The sequence below is a fragment of the Sinocyclocheilus grahami genome, unplaced genomic scaffold (genome assembly GCF_001515645.1).
Source record: "Sinocyclocheilus grahami isolate Dianchi unplaced genomic scaffold, SAMN03320097.WGS_v1.1 scaffold974.1, whole genome shotgun sequence".
NCBI classification, from domain to species: Eukaryota; Metazoa; Chordata; class Actinopteri; order Cypriniformes; family Cyprinidae; genus Sinocyclocheilus; species Sinocyclocheilus grahami.
Window position 1 is genome coordinate 83,905 of NW_015506153.1, and position 14,630 is coordinate 98,534.

The following is a 14,630-nucleotide window of genomic DNA, read 5'->3' on the forward strand; positions in this document are numbered from 1 at the left end:
CAGATATGTGTCGCGCTTTTAATGGAGGACTGTTTCCTGAACCTGCAGAGTAGCACAAAGGCTCTATTTATAAAGTGGGGCAGTTCCAACTTTGAAAGGACAGTCTGGTGCTTCTGACTCACAGCCTTTAAGTACATTTTTTATATTTAAAGAATTTGACACTGATGATTCAAACGCGAGTTTTGAGCAGTATAGAGTAGCGCTTGTTGTTTGTCATTTCTCCGATCACAAATGCAGACATGGTTTTATGTTTACGTGGCGCGATACGCAACGTAACGTGTAAAAAGACAGTATAAGTCATTATAATCAGTAATTGTGTCCCCACTGGATGCAACAAATGCCTCGTTTGTAATGGGTTTTATTGGTGTTGTCTCATCGCACAGGGACACGACATCACAGTATGGTAAGGGGCGTAACATTTCCGTCACACGTTTGAGGTATTCGGCACTGGATAGCTGGCCAATCAGAGCACATCTCGCTTTTCAGACCGATGAGCTTTGTAAAAATCGACGTGTTTCAGAAAGGCGGGGCATAGAGGAGAAACAATAATGTACAGTGTGTGGAAAATTTGTTTTTTGAACCTTAAACCGCATAAACACATTGTATTACACCAAATATACAACATAATGTTATTTTTAGCAACGTCATATGACCCCTTTAATGATTTTTTTTCAGCTTTTAGGTTTTAGCTCAATTATGTGACATTTCAGTAGCAAATCTATTGGTTGAACTAGGCCTACATTTCTTTGGTCGTAGTGTCACTATTTGCTAGCTTTTAAATCATGTAACATTTTAATAGCTACTATATTGTTCGTTTATCAGCTTTTTAGTTAATTCAGTAAATAACGCTGAAAAAATATTTAAGAACAATGCCTCGAATGAATCAGAGTTTAATCGGTTCTTTTCAGTGAATCTGTCCAGCGGGTCTTCAAAACGGTCTGAATCAGTTCTCGATTCAGTTCGAATTGGTCCAACAGCTCACTCCCACACTGAATCAATCGCTTGGAGTCGTTTCTCTGTCACTTCAATAGTAACAGGATATGTACATATAGAAGCAGAGAACAATAACATCGCTGGATGATGTGAAGAAGGACTTATAGTAAATTGAAAGGAGAGCTGTAGATCATATCGTTTGCTAGCAGTTAAGAAGCTCTTTATTTAAAGTTCAACACCTGTATGTACAGCTTGGAAATGTGTACTGCAGGTCAAGACATTTTCAAAAAGACACTAATAGTAAAGTCCCATATAGTTTATAGTGTAGCTACTTCCTCTAAAGGGTAGAGTTCAGCTTAGTGCCTAAGTACTGCCTAGTTAACACAGACAACTACGCAATAACTAAAAATATGACAAGTATTGGTCAAATAAATCTGTCTTATTTCCCATGTGCTATTCACACAGCTATTGTTATTGAGGAAATAAATATTTATGTCAGGTTGGGAAGGTTTCATAATTAGAGTGAAATCTAAATTTCCAGTAACATACTTATGCTATATCTAAGTAAAAATGATTTTTACACAAAGATTGAACTGTGTTTTCATGATATTGTAATATTTTTCAGTCAACAAAAACTATTACAATATTTGTTGGCCAAAGCAGTTTCATATGTTAAAACACATAATCAGAAATATTCACTGAAGAAAGTGTTTGAATAGGTTATTCATAATTGAGATATTATGAATCATTATGTATTTGTGCAGCAACAGTACATTATATTTTTTTCAGCCATTTTGTGATATACTTTAAACTGTGGTAAAGGACTGGTTGAAAAAAAATGTTCTCTGTTCTACACTGAACCAACGAACCAGTTCAAATTCTTTTGTTCAGTCTGTCTTGATCAGACTATCTGTTTTTTTTTATGACTTTTAGATCACATTCCGTGCTTTTTTCATGATGGTTGTACAGGTTGTGAAGTTCATAAAGCTTCCCTTTGTCTTTAGGTTAAAAGGGAAAATACAACAACAGTACACACATTATTCTGAACTATATCACCTAACATGTTAATCAGTTCTAAAGCTGATCGTAATAACAAACAGCCAAGATTAGGATCTACATAACACGCTATTGTTAAAATAAGAGACTGGAACTATGGAAACTGGCTTGGAAAGATTTCCAGAGTCGTCAACAGAACAAAAGACTGAAAGATGTCTCATGCCGCCCTCTTTTCTGGGAGAATAAATCACAAAGCATTGTCTCCACCCACAAGTTGAGGTAAAATGATAAGTATAGCTTTGAGCTGGACAGATTAGCATCATATGAAACCAGATTCATGCCCCAGGAGAGAGATTGCAAAAAACAATCATGTAAAAATGAGCGAAAACCTACAGCAAATGTATTCTTTTATAATGTATCTAGCAGACAACTAATTACAGAAATTTCAACTAGAAATTTAATTTAGGAAAAAAAAAACATTTCTAGAAAAACTTCACAGATGAAAATACAGTACATCTTTGAATGGTAATTGTGAACCTACATTTACATTTCCAAACAAAAAAAAGAAATATACAAAACAAAAACCTGTTTGTCATCAAGTTAAGAATGCTACCATTCCTGATGCTTATTACTGACTGTGATTTTAGAACATGCTTTGTACTGGAATCTATTACCTCATCTAATTAAAGGAATAAACACTACTGTATGGCAAAGTCTATGAAAGCACTTTTTTTTGTTTGTTTGACAGGCACAATACTGACAGATACATCAAATAAACACCAATACTGTATGTTCATACATGTTTTTTCTCAAAGTTATAAAATATGCTGAGACCAAAATAATTGGCAAGTAGAGCATTACACAAAAAGCTACACTTCAAAGGCTGGAGCAGGGGTGAAAAGTCATGTTGACCTTTTTCAAAAAGGTTTGATCACAGTGTTATGCACAATTCATCTTGAGTATCAACAATCCGAATCAAAGAACTGTGAGAACAGAGCAGCAGCATTCACAAATTCCATATGCGACGGCAAGATATGAGATAAAAAGCCATTTGATATATTCCACTTATGGCTCACCTTATCTTCTTTAACTTACAAAGGCCTTTCAAACTTGTTACACAATCAAAAACCATTGGCTCTGCTATGAAACTAATAATTCATTTACTGAAAAATGACTCACCTTCAGGACATACAGGATGTAGATGAGTTTGTTTCTTCATCGGAACAGATTTGCAGAAATGTGGATACTCTGTAGTGAATGGGTGCTGTCGGAATGGAAGTACAAAAAAAAAAAAATCATCACAATAATCCACAAGTAATCCACACAACTCCATCAATTAACATCATTAGCTGCATGTTTGTAAGAAACAAATCCATTATTAAGCCGTTTAAACTTTAAATGATCACTTCTGGCCAAAATACCGGTCCATAATCCATAATAACGATTCCTCAAATCCATCCCAAATTGTCCTCTCACATTAAAATCCAACAATATATTTGTTTAGAACTGTTTTGGACTGCATATTTCTCTCCCAATTCAGACGAGACACCGCTTTTTGCTTCACAAAATGTTAATTGATGGACTGGAAATATGTGGATTACCTGTAGATTACTGTGATGTTTTTTTCAGCTGTTTGGACTCTTATTCTGACGGCACCCATTCACTGCAGAGGATCCATTGGTGAGCAAGTAAATAATGCTAAATTTCTCCTAATCTGATCTAATGAAGAAGCAAACTCATCTACGTCTGGATGGCTTGAAGGGGAGTAAATGTTCAGGAAATTTCATTTTTGGGTGAAATATTCTTTTAAAAGATTGTAATTTCAACATTGTCAGCAAACGCATTAAAACATATAGAGAATCCTCTTAAATCTGAAAAATCAACTGCAGTCTGTATGATCAGCATCAAGTTTTCTGTGTGATCAGTAGACAATTTTCCAGTGTGTTGGTTGTTCACATTCGTTCTCATCGTCACCACAGAATCGGTTATAGGTGGTTTTAGGATCGAAACCTAGGATCTCCCTTTCCTCGTGTATTCTGAAAGAGAACGTTGAAACTGATGTCCCAATGAAATACCTGACAAGAAAGACAACTCAAATGTGAGTGGGTGACGTACTCTTACAAAAGAGATAAGCCATCGCAAACAAAACGATTGCAAGATATATTTACAGTAAAATGTCATACAACAGCATGTGATAGGTAGGATCAAAGGTTGTCATATCAAACAATGAGCATTTTTTCCAGTTAAGCAAGTGCTTGAGTTGATTGGAATGATCAAGCCATTATGTCATGGGGTTATACATTTCCTGTTTTTAATGGAAAGAATCTTTTGAGTCACACCCAATTCAATGGAACAGCAAAGAATCTAATTAGTAAGTGTTATTGCTAAATACATTTTTAAAGTTAAGTCATTAATTAAAATATTATTTTGGCAAGTGAAAAATGTTTTCCAAAACAATGGATTTTGTCATTATATTATTCCCAATTCCCAATACTTGGTTTGAATCAAAACTAAATTAAAATCAATGAAAGAGATGAAGAAAAAATATATAAACACTAAAAGAAAATTCTGGTTTGAAAAGCAACTAACTCTAAAATCGAGTAGGCGATTCATCTTTCAACACAGTTGATAAAGCAGCTTTTGTCCACCTGAAGCATACAAAAAATGCAATGTCATTCAGTAACCGCTTTGTTGTGATGAAAAAAGGAGAGCAGAGGGTGTGATTCAATACCTCGCATGAGCGCAGATCCACTGGTCTATGATAGCCACCCCTCCATCCTTCAAGAGCTCCAGGTCCTCCCAGGTGGGCTTGTATTGTACCATCTCAGGTAGCATCCTTTTCAGTTTAGCTAGCTCTAAAAGCAGAAACAGCCTGATCTCACATACATATATATATACTACTGCACACTACTGTTTAAAAAGTAAGATTTTTTTAAATGTTTTTAAGTCTCTTATGCTCACCAAGGCTGCATTTATTTGATCAAACATATGGTAAAAACCATCATATTGTGAAATATTATTACAATTTTAAATTTATTTCTATTTTAATATATGTTCAAATGTAATGATGCAAAGCCAATTTTCAGCAGCCATTACTCCAGTCTTCAGTGTCCCATGATCCTTCAGAAATCATTCGAATATGCTGATTTGATGCTTAAAAAAAACATTTATTACTATTATAAATGTTGAAAACAGTTGTACAGCTTAATATTTCTGTGGAAACCATCAAAACATTTTTTTCCTCTTTTTTTCCTTTGATGAATAGAAAGTTCAAAAGAACAGAAATCCTTTGTAATATTATATGTCCTTACTGTTACTTTTGAACAAAGTAATGTCTCCTTGCTGAATAAAAGTAGTTATTTTTTAAAAGAAATGTACTGAGCCCAAACTTTTAAACAGTAGTGTTTAGGAAAAGAAGATTTGAAGTGAATAAAAAAATGGCCATTTGCTAATACAAAGCTGTTGGATGGCTTCAGAAGACTTATATAATAAGTCTTCTGCTTAATATAGCACACAAATCATATGGATTACTTTTAAGGTGCTTTTACTGTGTTTTTTAGATATGCATGAATATTTTTTTTAAATGACTCCTATATTCTGCTGAACAGAAAAAAATATCAGCTCAAGGCTTTGAGATGAGGTTTAGTAAAAAAATAACAAAAATGTTTCCATTTTTTGTCTATTCTGTGAATGTTTTGTAACAAACAAAAATAAATAAATAAATGTTTCTGAATGAAAGCTTAAATAATTTGTACATTGTTGTTTTAGTCTTTTTAATAGTGTCTGTACCTTCTTCGTCTGCATCGGTGGCAACAAAGACTTGTTGAAACTTGTGCTTCTTCATGAGACTACGGATCTTCTTCACTGCTTCTTTGAGGCTGGGCACATCTTCTCTGTGCCCCCAGATGAAGTCCTTCCTACGCAGGTGGACTCCCAGGTAAGGGCCTCCCTTAGCACTGCCCAGGCTGTTCTGGGTCCAAGAGTTTACAAAAGGTCACGCAACAAATATGACAGTTTTGTCACGCTGAAATGAGTGTGGGTGTAAAGCACATGGCAAGCATTCCAGAAATTAACTGTCTTGACATGTGAACAAAAGCTCTGACAAAGCTCAAATACTTCATCTTGTTACATAAACACCAGTTTGACTATACCTATTATGCTGGCAGCAATGACACCAGTACTTTTTGTATTTGAACAATGAGAGGGGAGAGTTAATGTAAGTGAAATATACTTTCATTCGGGTCCAGTCTTCGTTATACGGCGTCTGGTCCTGTTTGTCTGTGGAGTTGAGATACTTGGCCCTAAACTCGTCTCCTATGATACGTAAGTGTTTGGCAAACACCATACTTCGCCGCGTCTGTAGAACAATAAAATGAGATAGGTGAGATATCTTTCAAAAAGTCTAATTAATGCTACATTTCTAGCAAAATTATTTTAAAAATCTGAGAATATTAATTCATGGGCTTACATCCCAGTAGTCCTTCCCAGCATAGTGATCATGAAGGACAGTTTCAGATCTGTCCAGCATTATTGACCTGTGGTTCAATGACAACACATGTACAGGGACCCCATTTGCATTTAAAAGCTATTTTAATTCAAACTTATTTCCGAAGTGACTTACGTAGCATTTAAGTTATTTTGTAAGACAGGAGCCAAGATAGAGGCATGTCCCTGAGCAGATAAACAGGTGACATTCAATGCCCTGGTCTCCTCATAACCCCAAAGCCAACCTCTGGAGAAAAACAAAATAAGATTTCATTAAAGAAATGGATTGAATTTCTTTTCCTATGCATTACTTTTTTTGGTGGAACACAAAATAAAATATTTTAAAGAATGTTGTTTTGTTTGGACTTTTTTTTGTATGGAAACAAAGTTCAAAATATATTATTTTGCATTCAACAGAACAAAGAAAATAATACACTGAAAGAACATGAAGGTGAGTAAATAATCACACAAACTATCCCTTTAAATTTCGGTTTGTTTCTCACACAAAGCAATTGTTTGGCTTCAGATGATAATCAAATATAATGCATAAGTTGTAAGGACATACATTTAAATGTTTGGGGTCAGGAAGATTTATAATATTTATAATATATAATTTTATTCAGCAAGAATGCATTAATTTCATCAAAAGTGACCGTAAAGACTTTCATAATGTTACAAAAAATGTATTCCAATAAATGCTGTTCTTTTGTACTTTCTATTCATCAAGAAAATCCTGAAAATCATGTTTCACAGTTTCCACAAAAACACTAAGGAAATGTTTCTTGAATACCAAATCAGCATATTATATATATTACAGTATTCTATTTATATTTACACACACATACAGTATATTTTGAAATATTTTATTTTGGGGTGAACTGTTCCTTTAACAATGATTCATGTATGGCTTTAAAAGGCACATAAACAATACCTTGCATCCTTCTATAAGTACAGTATGTCTGTCAAAAGCACCTGAACTGGCTGAACTTGTCATTTTAAAGCAGTACCTGTAATAACCCTGTTTGTCTTTTGAGTACATTAGCTTTTCGATGCATGGTCGTTCATCCACCTTCTCCTCCCATTTCCCATCTGTCCAGCCCTCGGCATAGCTCTGCAGCACAAGGATCTGGTCAATGAAGGGACCTCCAGACTCTGAGATCAATAATAAAGACACAAAACGTGGGAATGATAATTGAGTCTCAGCTTTTATTGTTTATTAATGCAGTGCTACTACTTATATTTAAATACTACATCGTAAAACCGTTTACTGGAGTATGTCTTTCTACTTTAAAATGTCACGTTTAATTCAGTGTGTTACTTGGTATTTCTTTGTATTTATTTGTGGAATTTACTAGCAATTTCTAAGTGAAAATTGATTGTACATGACTAACTAGACAGTCACGCAAGACTGTCCTGTATTTTCTGTGCCACTAGCGTCACCACATGGAATTGTATGTAATGTAAGTTTTGTTTTGTTTTTTACCAGTTTTTCCAACATTCCTCCTGTCTGAATAAATTAATAAAGTAAATGAAGCTAAATAATGACATGTAATTGTAATCTCTCTCTCTCAAACCCACAAAAACAGCATGGCTCACCAGCAATAAACTCCTCATACTCAATGACTGGTATGTTAGCCTGCAGGCTGATTATGCTGAAGAACTCCCCCCACGGGATGCGAACCTGATGTATATCAGGACTCTGCCAGTGATACAGACGACCCCATGGAGGCAAAACTAGCACCCAGTCGCCCTCTTTCCTCAACGTCTTCAGCAAAGAGGCCATGCGAATGTACACATCTCGGCGAAGATTGAAGCCCTCGGGTGGATTTACATCATATAGGAGGTATCTGAGCATTGCATATAACAGGATCAATGTGTATGTATATATATATATATATATATATATATATATATATATATATATATATATATATATTCAGACTTTCAATACTTTGGTTTGAGCAGTTTTTGCCTAAAAAAGAAAAAACTTAACCATTTTTTTCATTACATTTAGTGTGAAATATTCTAGGTGATTCTTCATTTTGTTCTTTTCTTTAATCAAAATGTTTCATATTGTAAAATTAGATATTTCCCCCTACTTCTATCTCATTGGAAATCCAATTAATACCAAACTAAATACATTTATAAATAACAGATTTCTCAGACTGCGATCTCAAAGAAGTTCATCATAAAACCGAACAAATTAAACGTTCAATTATTTATTTGGAGCATTTTTGAGTAATTACACTTTTCCAATAAATTTAAAGGGGATTTATTTATTGTATTTCCCCCAGCTAAAATGTCCCATGCTTTTAAAATGTAACGGGTTTTTTTCTACCTCATAAACTAAATGCATTTATAAAATCTGATTTCTCAGACTGCTAGTGCTATCACAGCGAGTAATAATAATATATTTATACATTTAATAATAAAGTTAATCATATATTTCGTGAATCAAACTTTCAATAATTTCGTTTGTGCAATTTAATTATTCATTATAGTGTTAAATATTTTTTGTCCTTTCTCTAATCAAAACGTTTCAAACAAAACATCTTTTATTGTAAAATTATGTGTAAAACAAGTTACGTGTAAAATTCTATTGTTTTTATATAGGCCTGCTTCCATCTCATTGGAAATCAAACCATACCAAACACAATTCTTTAGTTAGAGAGATATAGCCTTTTCACTTTCTTACAGTATTTTAGTGAACAATGATCCATAACGACCGTTTTAATAATACTAATTATAAAGCTGAATGATATCCAGTATAATATTCAACAGAGAAACATTAGTCTGGGTGTAATGAAGGGGTACTCGATCCTTACAGGTGGTGCTGAAGGTACACAAAGGGGAAGTCAAGGGAATTATATTACCGAGTAACCATATTCATTTATTTTTGAATTACAGCGTTCATACGGCACTACATAAAAGGAATAAACCAACACAAAATGACATAATAGTTGTGGACATTTGTCTTGTAAATATAGGAAGCATTTTTTCCAACAAATGATTCCTACCGAACATCCCGTGATGCTGCAGCCACCGGAGACAATATCGACTGCCCGGCACGAAATGCATCTTCCTCTGTAGCCGAAGTGAATTTATAGGATAAAATAGTTAGGATTAATACCGCATAATGTCGTAAAATATCATGAAAGGAAGCAGACCCAGCTGTTCCCCTCTTGTTCGCCATGTCTTTCGTAGCCACGCACTTCCGGCGTCGGTACAGTTGCATAGCAACTCAAGCACCTCTTTACAGAAGCGGTTATATCGGAGTTTACGCCTTTCCACAGCCATCAAATACAGTTTTTTAAGTTAAATATAGCTTTATACATAAGATAATTAATTGGCTATACTTGTTTTATTTTTTCTAAGAAAAAAACAAGCATAATCTGTGCTATTGTTCCATGGCAAAGCGCGAATGAAACTGTAGTGGGCAGTATCGGGACTGTTGTGACACATCGCGAGATTTCCTCGCTGGTGTCGCGCCATCATGCCATCATGAAGCAGGGGCGACAGACGGAGAGCGCTCTCTGTGGACAGTGATCCAGAACATCAGCTGAGCTCTGAGTTCTAGCCATGTCATTAATAATCTTAACTTCTGCGCACAGGTGAGTGTTCCTCAAGTGCCACGGGTGGCATGTCATCAGGGATTCGTTCTGCATATAGACTCCAGAAGCAATAATTCAATGCTTGCAGTTTGATGTGTAGGAGATCTGCAGACAGTGCAATATAGGTCTCTCTTTCAAAAAGAATGAATGAGATCAAGTTTGGACGGTGTGTTGTATACATACACAATAGCTAATAAAGTAGGGAAAGTGTCCTTTAAATGTTTGCATAGATTGAACCCAGCAAAACATACTTTAAAAGGTTTTAGAAAACATATAGAAGCAAACTAACTTACACCTAATGCATGCATATATATATATATATATGTGTTAGCAAATGTTGTGCATTGTGTTCTTGTCTAATAATAAAAGGCATGAACATAAATAAATAAATAAATAAACAATCTACTGTGTATCTGAGGGTTCAGTTTCAAAATGTTCTGTTGCCTTTAATTGAATAATTTTAATACCATTACCCGACAGCATGTATAACAATTTGATGTTAAGTTCAGCATGAAAACAATAACACCACGGTTGATTTTTATCTCATACAGATTACGATCAGCCTGCAGATTGCAGAGAATACAAGGCCACATGGTAAGCTTGAGCCCTAAGCAGGCAAAAGTATTATTCATACTACATTTTTTGAGACAGTCAAGAGTATGGACACACTTAATCAAATGTATGATCCTTTTCAGTTAATTTTTTATGACCCTAAAAACCTTTTGGTCTGGTGTATTATATATAATGCTTGAAATAATTTGGTCTTTTTTCCATCTTATGCTTAAATGTGCATTTTATAAAAACTTTTTTTTTTAAAAAGCACTGAAAAGAATATGTGTGCAAACCTTGTGCACGTTTTAGTTTCGTATTAATTCTTCATGTTTCTCCCAGTGAATATTGTTTTATTACGGTGTCTCAGATGTCCACTAAAGCTGGGTCTGAAGTTCTGTTTGAGAAAGTTGGGAACGCTGGAGTCATCACACTGAACAGACCCAAAGCTCTCAATGCTCTGAATCTCACCATGATCAGACACATCTACCCTCAGCTCAAGGTTAGGGGAGACTACATCAATAATAGCCCTATATTAATTTTGTCACCCAATCCAGCTTTATATGACAATCTCGGATTGTTAACCTACTTTAATCGTTGTGTTTTTGTAGAAATGGGACAAAGACTCAGAAACGGATCTAGTGATCATTAAAGGAGCAGGGGAGAAGGCATTCTGTGCTGGTGGGGATATCAGAGGTAATTATGTAAGATAATCGTGCAGTTTGGTTTTTCATTCACTCTTAAATGGATCTATGCATAGATAATACAGTCAAACAGATCTGACATTCACACTGAAATGCAAAAAATATTTTCCAAGCTGTCTCAGAAGCTGGAAAAGCAGGCGATTCTCTCACTCAAGACTTATTTCGCGAGGAATATATTCTTAACAACACTATTGGTATGTTTTCACACTTCTGTTGCCGTGTTTGAGGTTTGATGAACAGATTAATTGATTGATTGATTGATTTTTAACTCTTTTTTTAGGTACATATCAGAAACCGTATGTGGCTCTAATCGATGGAATTACAATGGGAGGAGTAAGTATTCATCTAAAATTGTTGTCTTGCTGCACAAGTTCACCAGCAGATGATGCTGTCTGTTCTAATTTAACAGAATATGGCATTAAAGGAACCAGAGGGCCAGAGGCAATGTGGGGCAGCTTGTCTTGTGTTTACAAAATATACAAATAAATGAAGGACAAAGCGGCTTTATATAAAACAATATATATATTTCATTGTCATTATGTCGTTATGAATTTGCCCAAAAACAGTAGGACTCACATTGCTACTGGCTTCATGCATAATGCACAATCTAGGTGTTCTCATTTGTAAACATATGCATGAAAATACTTAGACATAAGGACCCATGAGCTATTATTATATGCATTCTTAGTGCAATTTTCCATATTTTGCAGTCATGTTTGACCATATGAGCTGCAAGCCAGTCGATGCACTATATGAGTCATAAACCCCTCTTTTAATCCTCTTAATTTCTGTCCTGCACTGAGTATTTTATCCAGTAGGTGTCAGCAATGAGCTAATCTTGCAGACAATCTTTGGGTTTCTTATGAATCAGTTCTCAAGTGTCCTCCCATTGGTAGGCTATGAATTTGTTTGAGTAACACTTTATATTTACATTCATGTTGTACATTACATGTAGGCCTAAAAGTCATTAATTTAATAATTACAGTTGCAATTAGAGATGCATCCCAAATGATCTGGATTCAAAAATGTATACTCAAAATTGTAATTATTTTAACATTTATTTAAACATTTTTAATTTTAAATTAATTACTAATAATTCTGCTTACAATAGAGAGGTGCCTAAAATTCCTTCTAATGCTTAAAGGAATAGTTCACCCAAAAAAGAAAAACTTTTCACCCTCAAGGCCATCCAAGTTGTAGATGAGTTTGTTTCTTCTTTGGAAATGTATCATTGCATCACTTGCTCACCAATGGATCCACTGCAGTGAATGGGTGCCGTCAGAATGAGAGTCAAAACAGCTTATAAATACATCACAATAATCCACAAGTAATCCACATGACTCCAGTCCATCAATTAACATCATGTGAAGTGAAGAGATGCATGATTGTAAGAAACAAATCCATCATTAAGCTGTTTTAACTTTAAACCATTGCTTCTGGCCAATATAGTCCATAATTCATAAAAATGCTTTGTCCAATGGAAAAGTCCATATTTCTTTAGAACTGTTTTTACTTGTAAACTGTGCTGGATCTGTGCATATTTATAATTCAGACTAGATTACTTTTTCACTGGAGAAAGCAATATTATGGATAGAGGACTCGTCTTTTAGCTGGAAGCAACGGTTTGAAGTAAAAAAAAAATGTCTTGATGGATTCATTACACATGCAGCTTTTCACTTCATAAAACAATAATTGATGGACTGGAGTTGTGTGGATTACTTGTGGTTTATTGTGATCTATTTATCAGCTGTTTGAACTCTCATTCTGACGGCACCCATTCACTGCAGAGGACCCATTGGTGAGCAAGTGATGTAATGCTAAATTACTCCAAATCTGTTCTGATGATCAAACAAACTCTTCTACATCTCGGATACTGTAAGAGTGGGCAAATTTTCATTTTTGGGTGACCTATTCCTTTAAAAAAATGTGTATTCATAAGCAGCATATTCAGTAGATGTTGTTCATTTGTATTGTAAAACTTTCACTATAACAAGAACGTATTCATCTGTACTAACTTTATATTTTGAACACTCTTTTACCAGCACAACAGAGCAGTTGAAATATTACTGTCTTCATAGTTTCATGGGGTTCTGGCTGTAGGAGAGCAATGTCACAGTGGTGGAATCTGTCAGCTCCTGGTGTTTAATTGATCAGGGATTCTGTCAAGGTCGAGGTACAGTGGTTCGACCTCAGTGCCGTGCATCCTTTGGTATGAGCCGTTTGATGCATAGCTGCTGCGTGATATGTTTCAGCTGCACTCTTGAAAATAAAGGTGCTTCACGATGCCATAGAAGAACCTTTTTGTCTAAATGGTTCCATAAAGAACCTTTAATATCTGAAGAACCTTTCTGTTTCACAAAAGGTTCTTTGTGGTGAAAGAAGGTTCTTCAGATTATAAAAAGGTAAGAAAGAGATGGCTCTGAACTGTTATTTAAGAATGGAATGACCATGCAAGTTCACTGAGCATGTGCTGACCTCAGATGTCCCTAAGGTTTAGAAATGGATTTTTCCATTTACTCAGATATTTGAGAAAAAGAAATGGGCGGTTGCAAGGCAGCAGCGTATTATTCCACAAATATTCTTGTTTTCTTCTTCTGCTTTATCTTTTTTCTGCAATAAATTTCTTAGAGATAATAATATTTTTTATTATTTACTCATCCTCATGTTGTTCCAAACCTGTATGCTAGTTAGTTTTCTGTGGAACACAAAATGGGATTTTTTTTTTTTATGATTTTAAGTGGCTCTTACATACAAAAAGCTATCTTACTAATTTGTATTATGTGTAGTTTAACAGACATGGTCACTATGAGCTATTGTTGTATTTTTGTTATTTTTAGTTGATTTATTTATTTTATTAGCAGTCTCCATTATGATAAATATCTGTAAAAAAAATTATTATAATTAGTTTTTTCTTCTGCATATTTCCAGCATTTGTAAGAATGTACTCTTTTGCTTTGATTATATAGTCAGCATTTGTGGATCATTATAATGATGGTCTTTTGGTCCCCGCTGAAGCTGCATCCTCATTAACTTGTGCATCTGTGTTAAATGTTTTGAAACAGAGTTTTGGACCTTGCAACGAATATGGGCAGCAGGATGTGATGCCACACTCTTGGGCATCTGTTATGAATAAATGACAAATAATAATAAAATCTGTGTTACAGATATTGGAAGAGCAGTTAGAAGTAGGCCAGACCAACTCCAGATTTAAATGAATCATTAAACTCGCACTCAATAGATCGTTCATATGACCTCTGCCGAGTTAATTTTGACCATCTCATTTATGTAATGAAAATCACACCTTTAGTGCTTCTGTAGCTTTAATTAAGCAGAGCCACAGGACAGATAATAC

At 34.8% G+C, this 14,630-nt stretch overlaps 2 protein-coding genes across 4 annotated transcripts in view; one reads left to right on the forward strand and one right to left on the reverse strand.

Moving 5' to 3' along the window:
• Positions 1-3,627: 3,627 nt before the first annotated feature.
• Positions 3,628-9,630, reverse strand: LOC107565035 (GDP-fucose protein O-fucosyltransferase 2-like). 2 transcript variants are annotated; one of them, XM_016250220.1, is made up of 9 exons: positions 9,432-9,630; positions 8,011-8,261; positions 7,422-7,566; positions 6,551-6,661; positions 6,398-6,464; positions 6,161-6,286; positions 5,719-5,899; positions 4,661-4,784; positions 3,628-3,965 (listed from the first exon to the last, which is right to left on the reverse strand). In XM_016250220.1, the coding sequence occupies exons 1-9, from the start codon at positions 9,605-9,607 to the stop codon at positions 3,851-3,853; spliced, it is 1,296 nt and encodes a 431-aa protein (XP_016105706.1). In that variant the 5' UTR covers positions 9,608-9,630; the 3' UTR covers positions 3,628-3,850. The 2 variants fall into 2 exon arrangements, with proteins under 2 accessions (XP_016105706.1, XP_016105705.1); XM_016250219.1 differs by having other exon boundaries at positions 3,628-4,004.
• A 254-nt stretch (positions 9,631-9,884) lies between these two features.
• The window catches only part of hibch (3-hydroxyisobutyryl-CoA hydrolase), a 29,277-nt gene continuing 24,531 nt past the window's right edge, over positions 9,885-14,630 (forward strand). For both annotated transcript variants that reach the window (XM_016250195.1, XM_016250194.1), the window contains exons 1-6: positions 9,885-10,025; positions 10,577-10,619; positions 10,945-11,076; positions 11,186-11,270; positions 11,392-11,472; positions 11,559-11,611. In XM_016250195.1, coding sequence (XP_016105681.1) covers positions 9,994-10,025; positions 10,577-10,619; positions 10,945-11,076; positions 11,186-11,270; positions 11,392-11,472; positions 11,559-11,611 — 426 coding nt within the window. In that variant the 5' untranslated portion in view covers positions 9,885-9,993. The remainder of the gene's footprint in view (positions 10,026-10,576; positions 10,620-10,944; positions 11,077-11,185; positions 11,271-11,391; positions 11,473-11,558; positions 11,612-14,630) is intronic.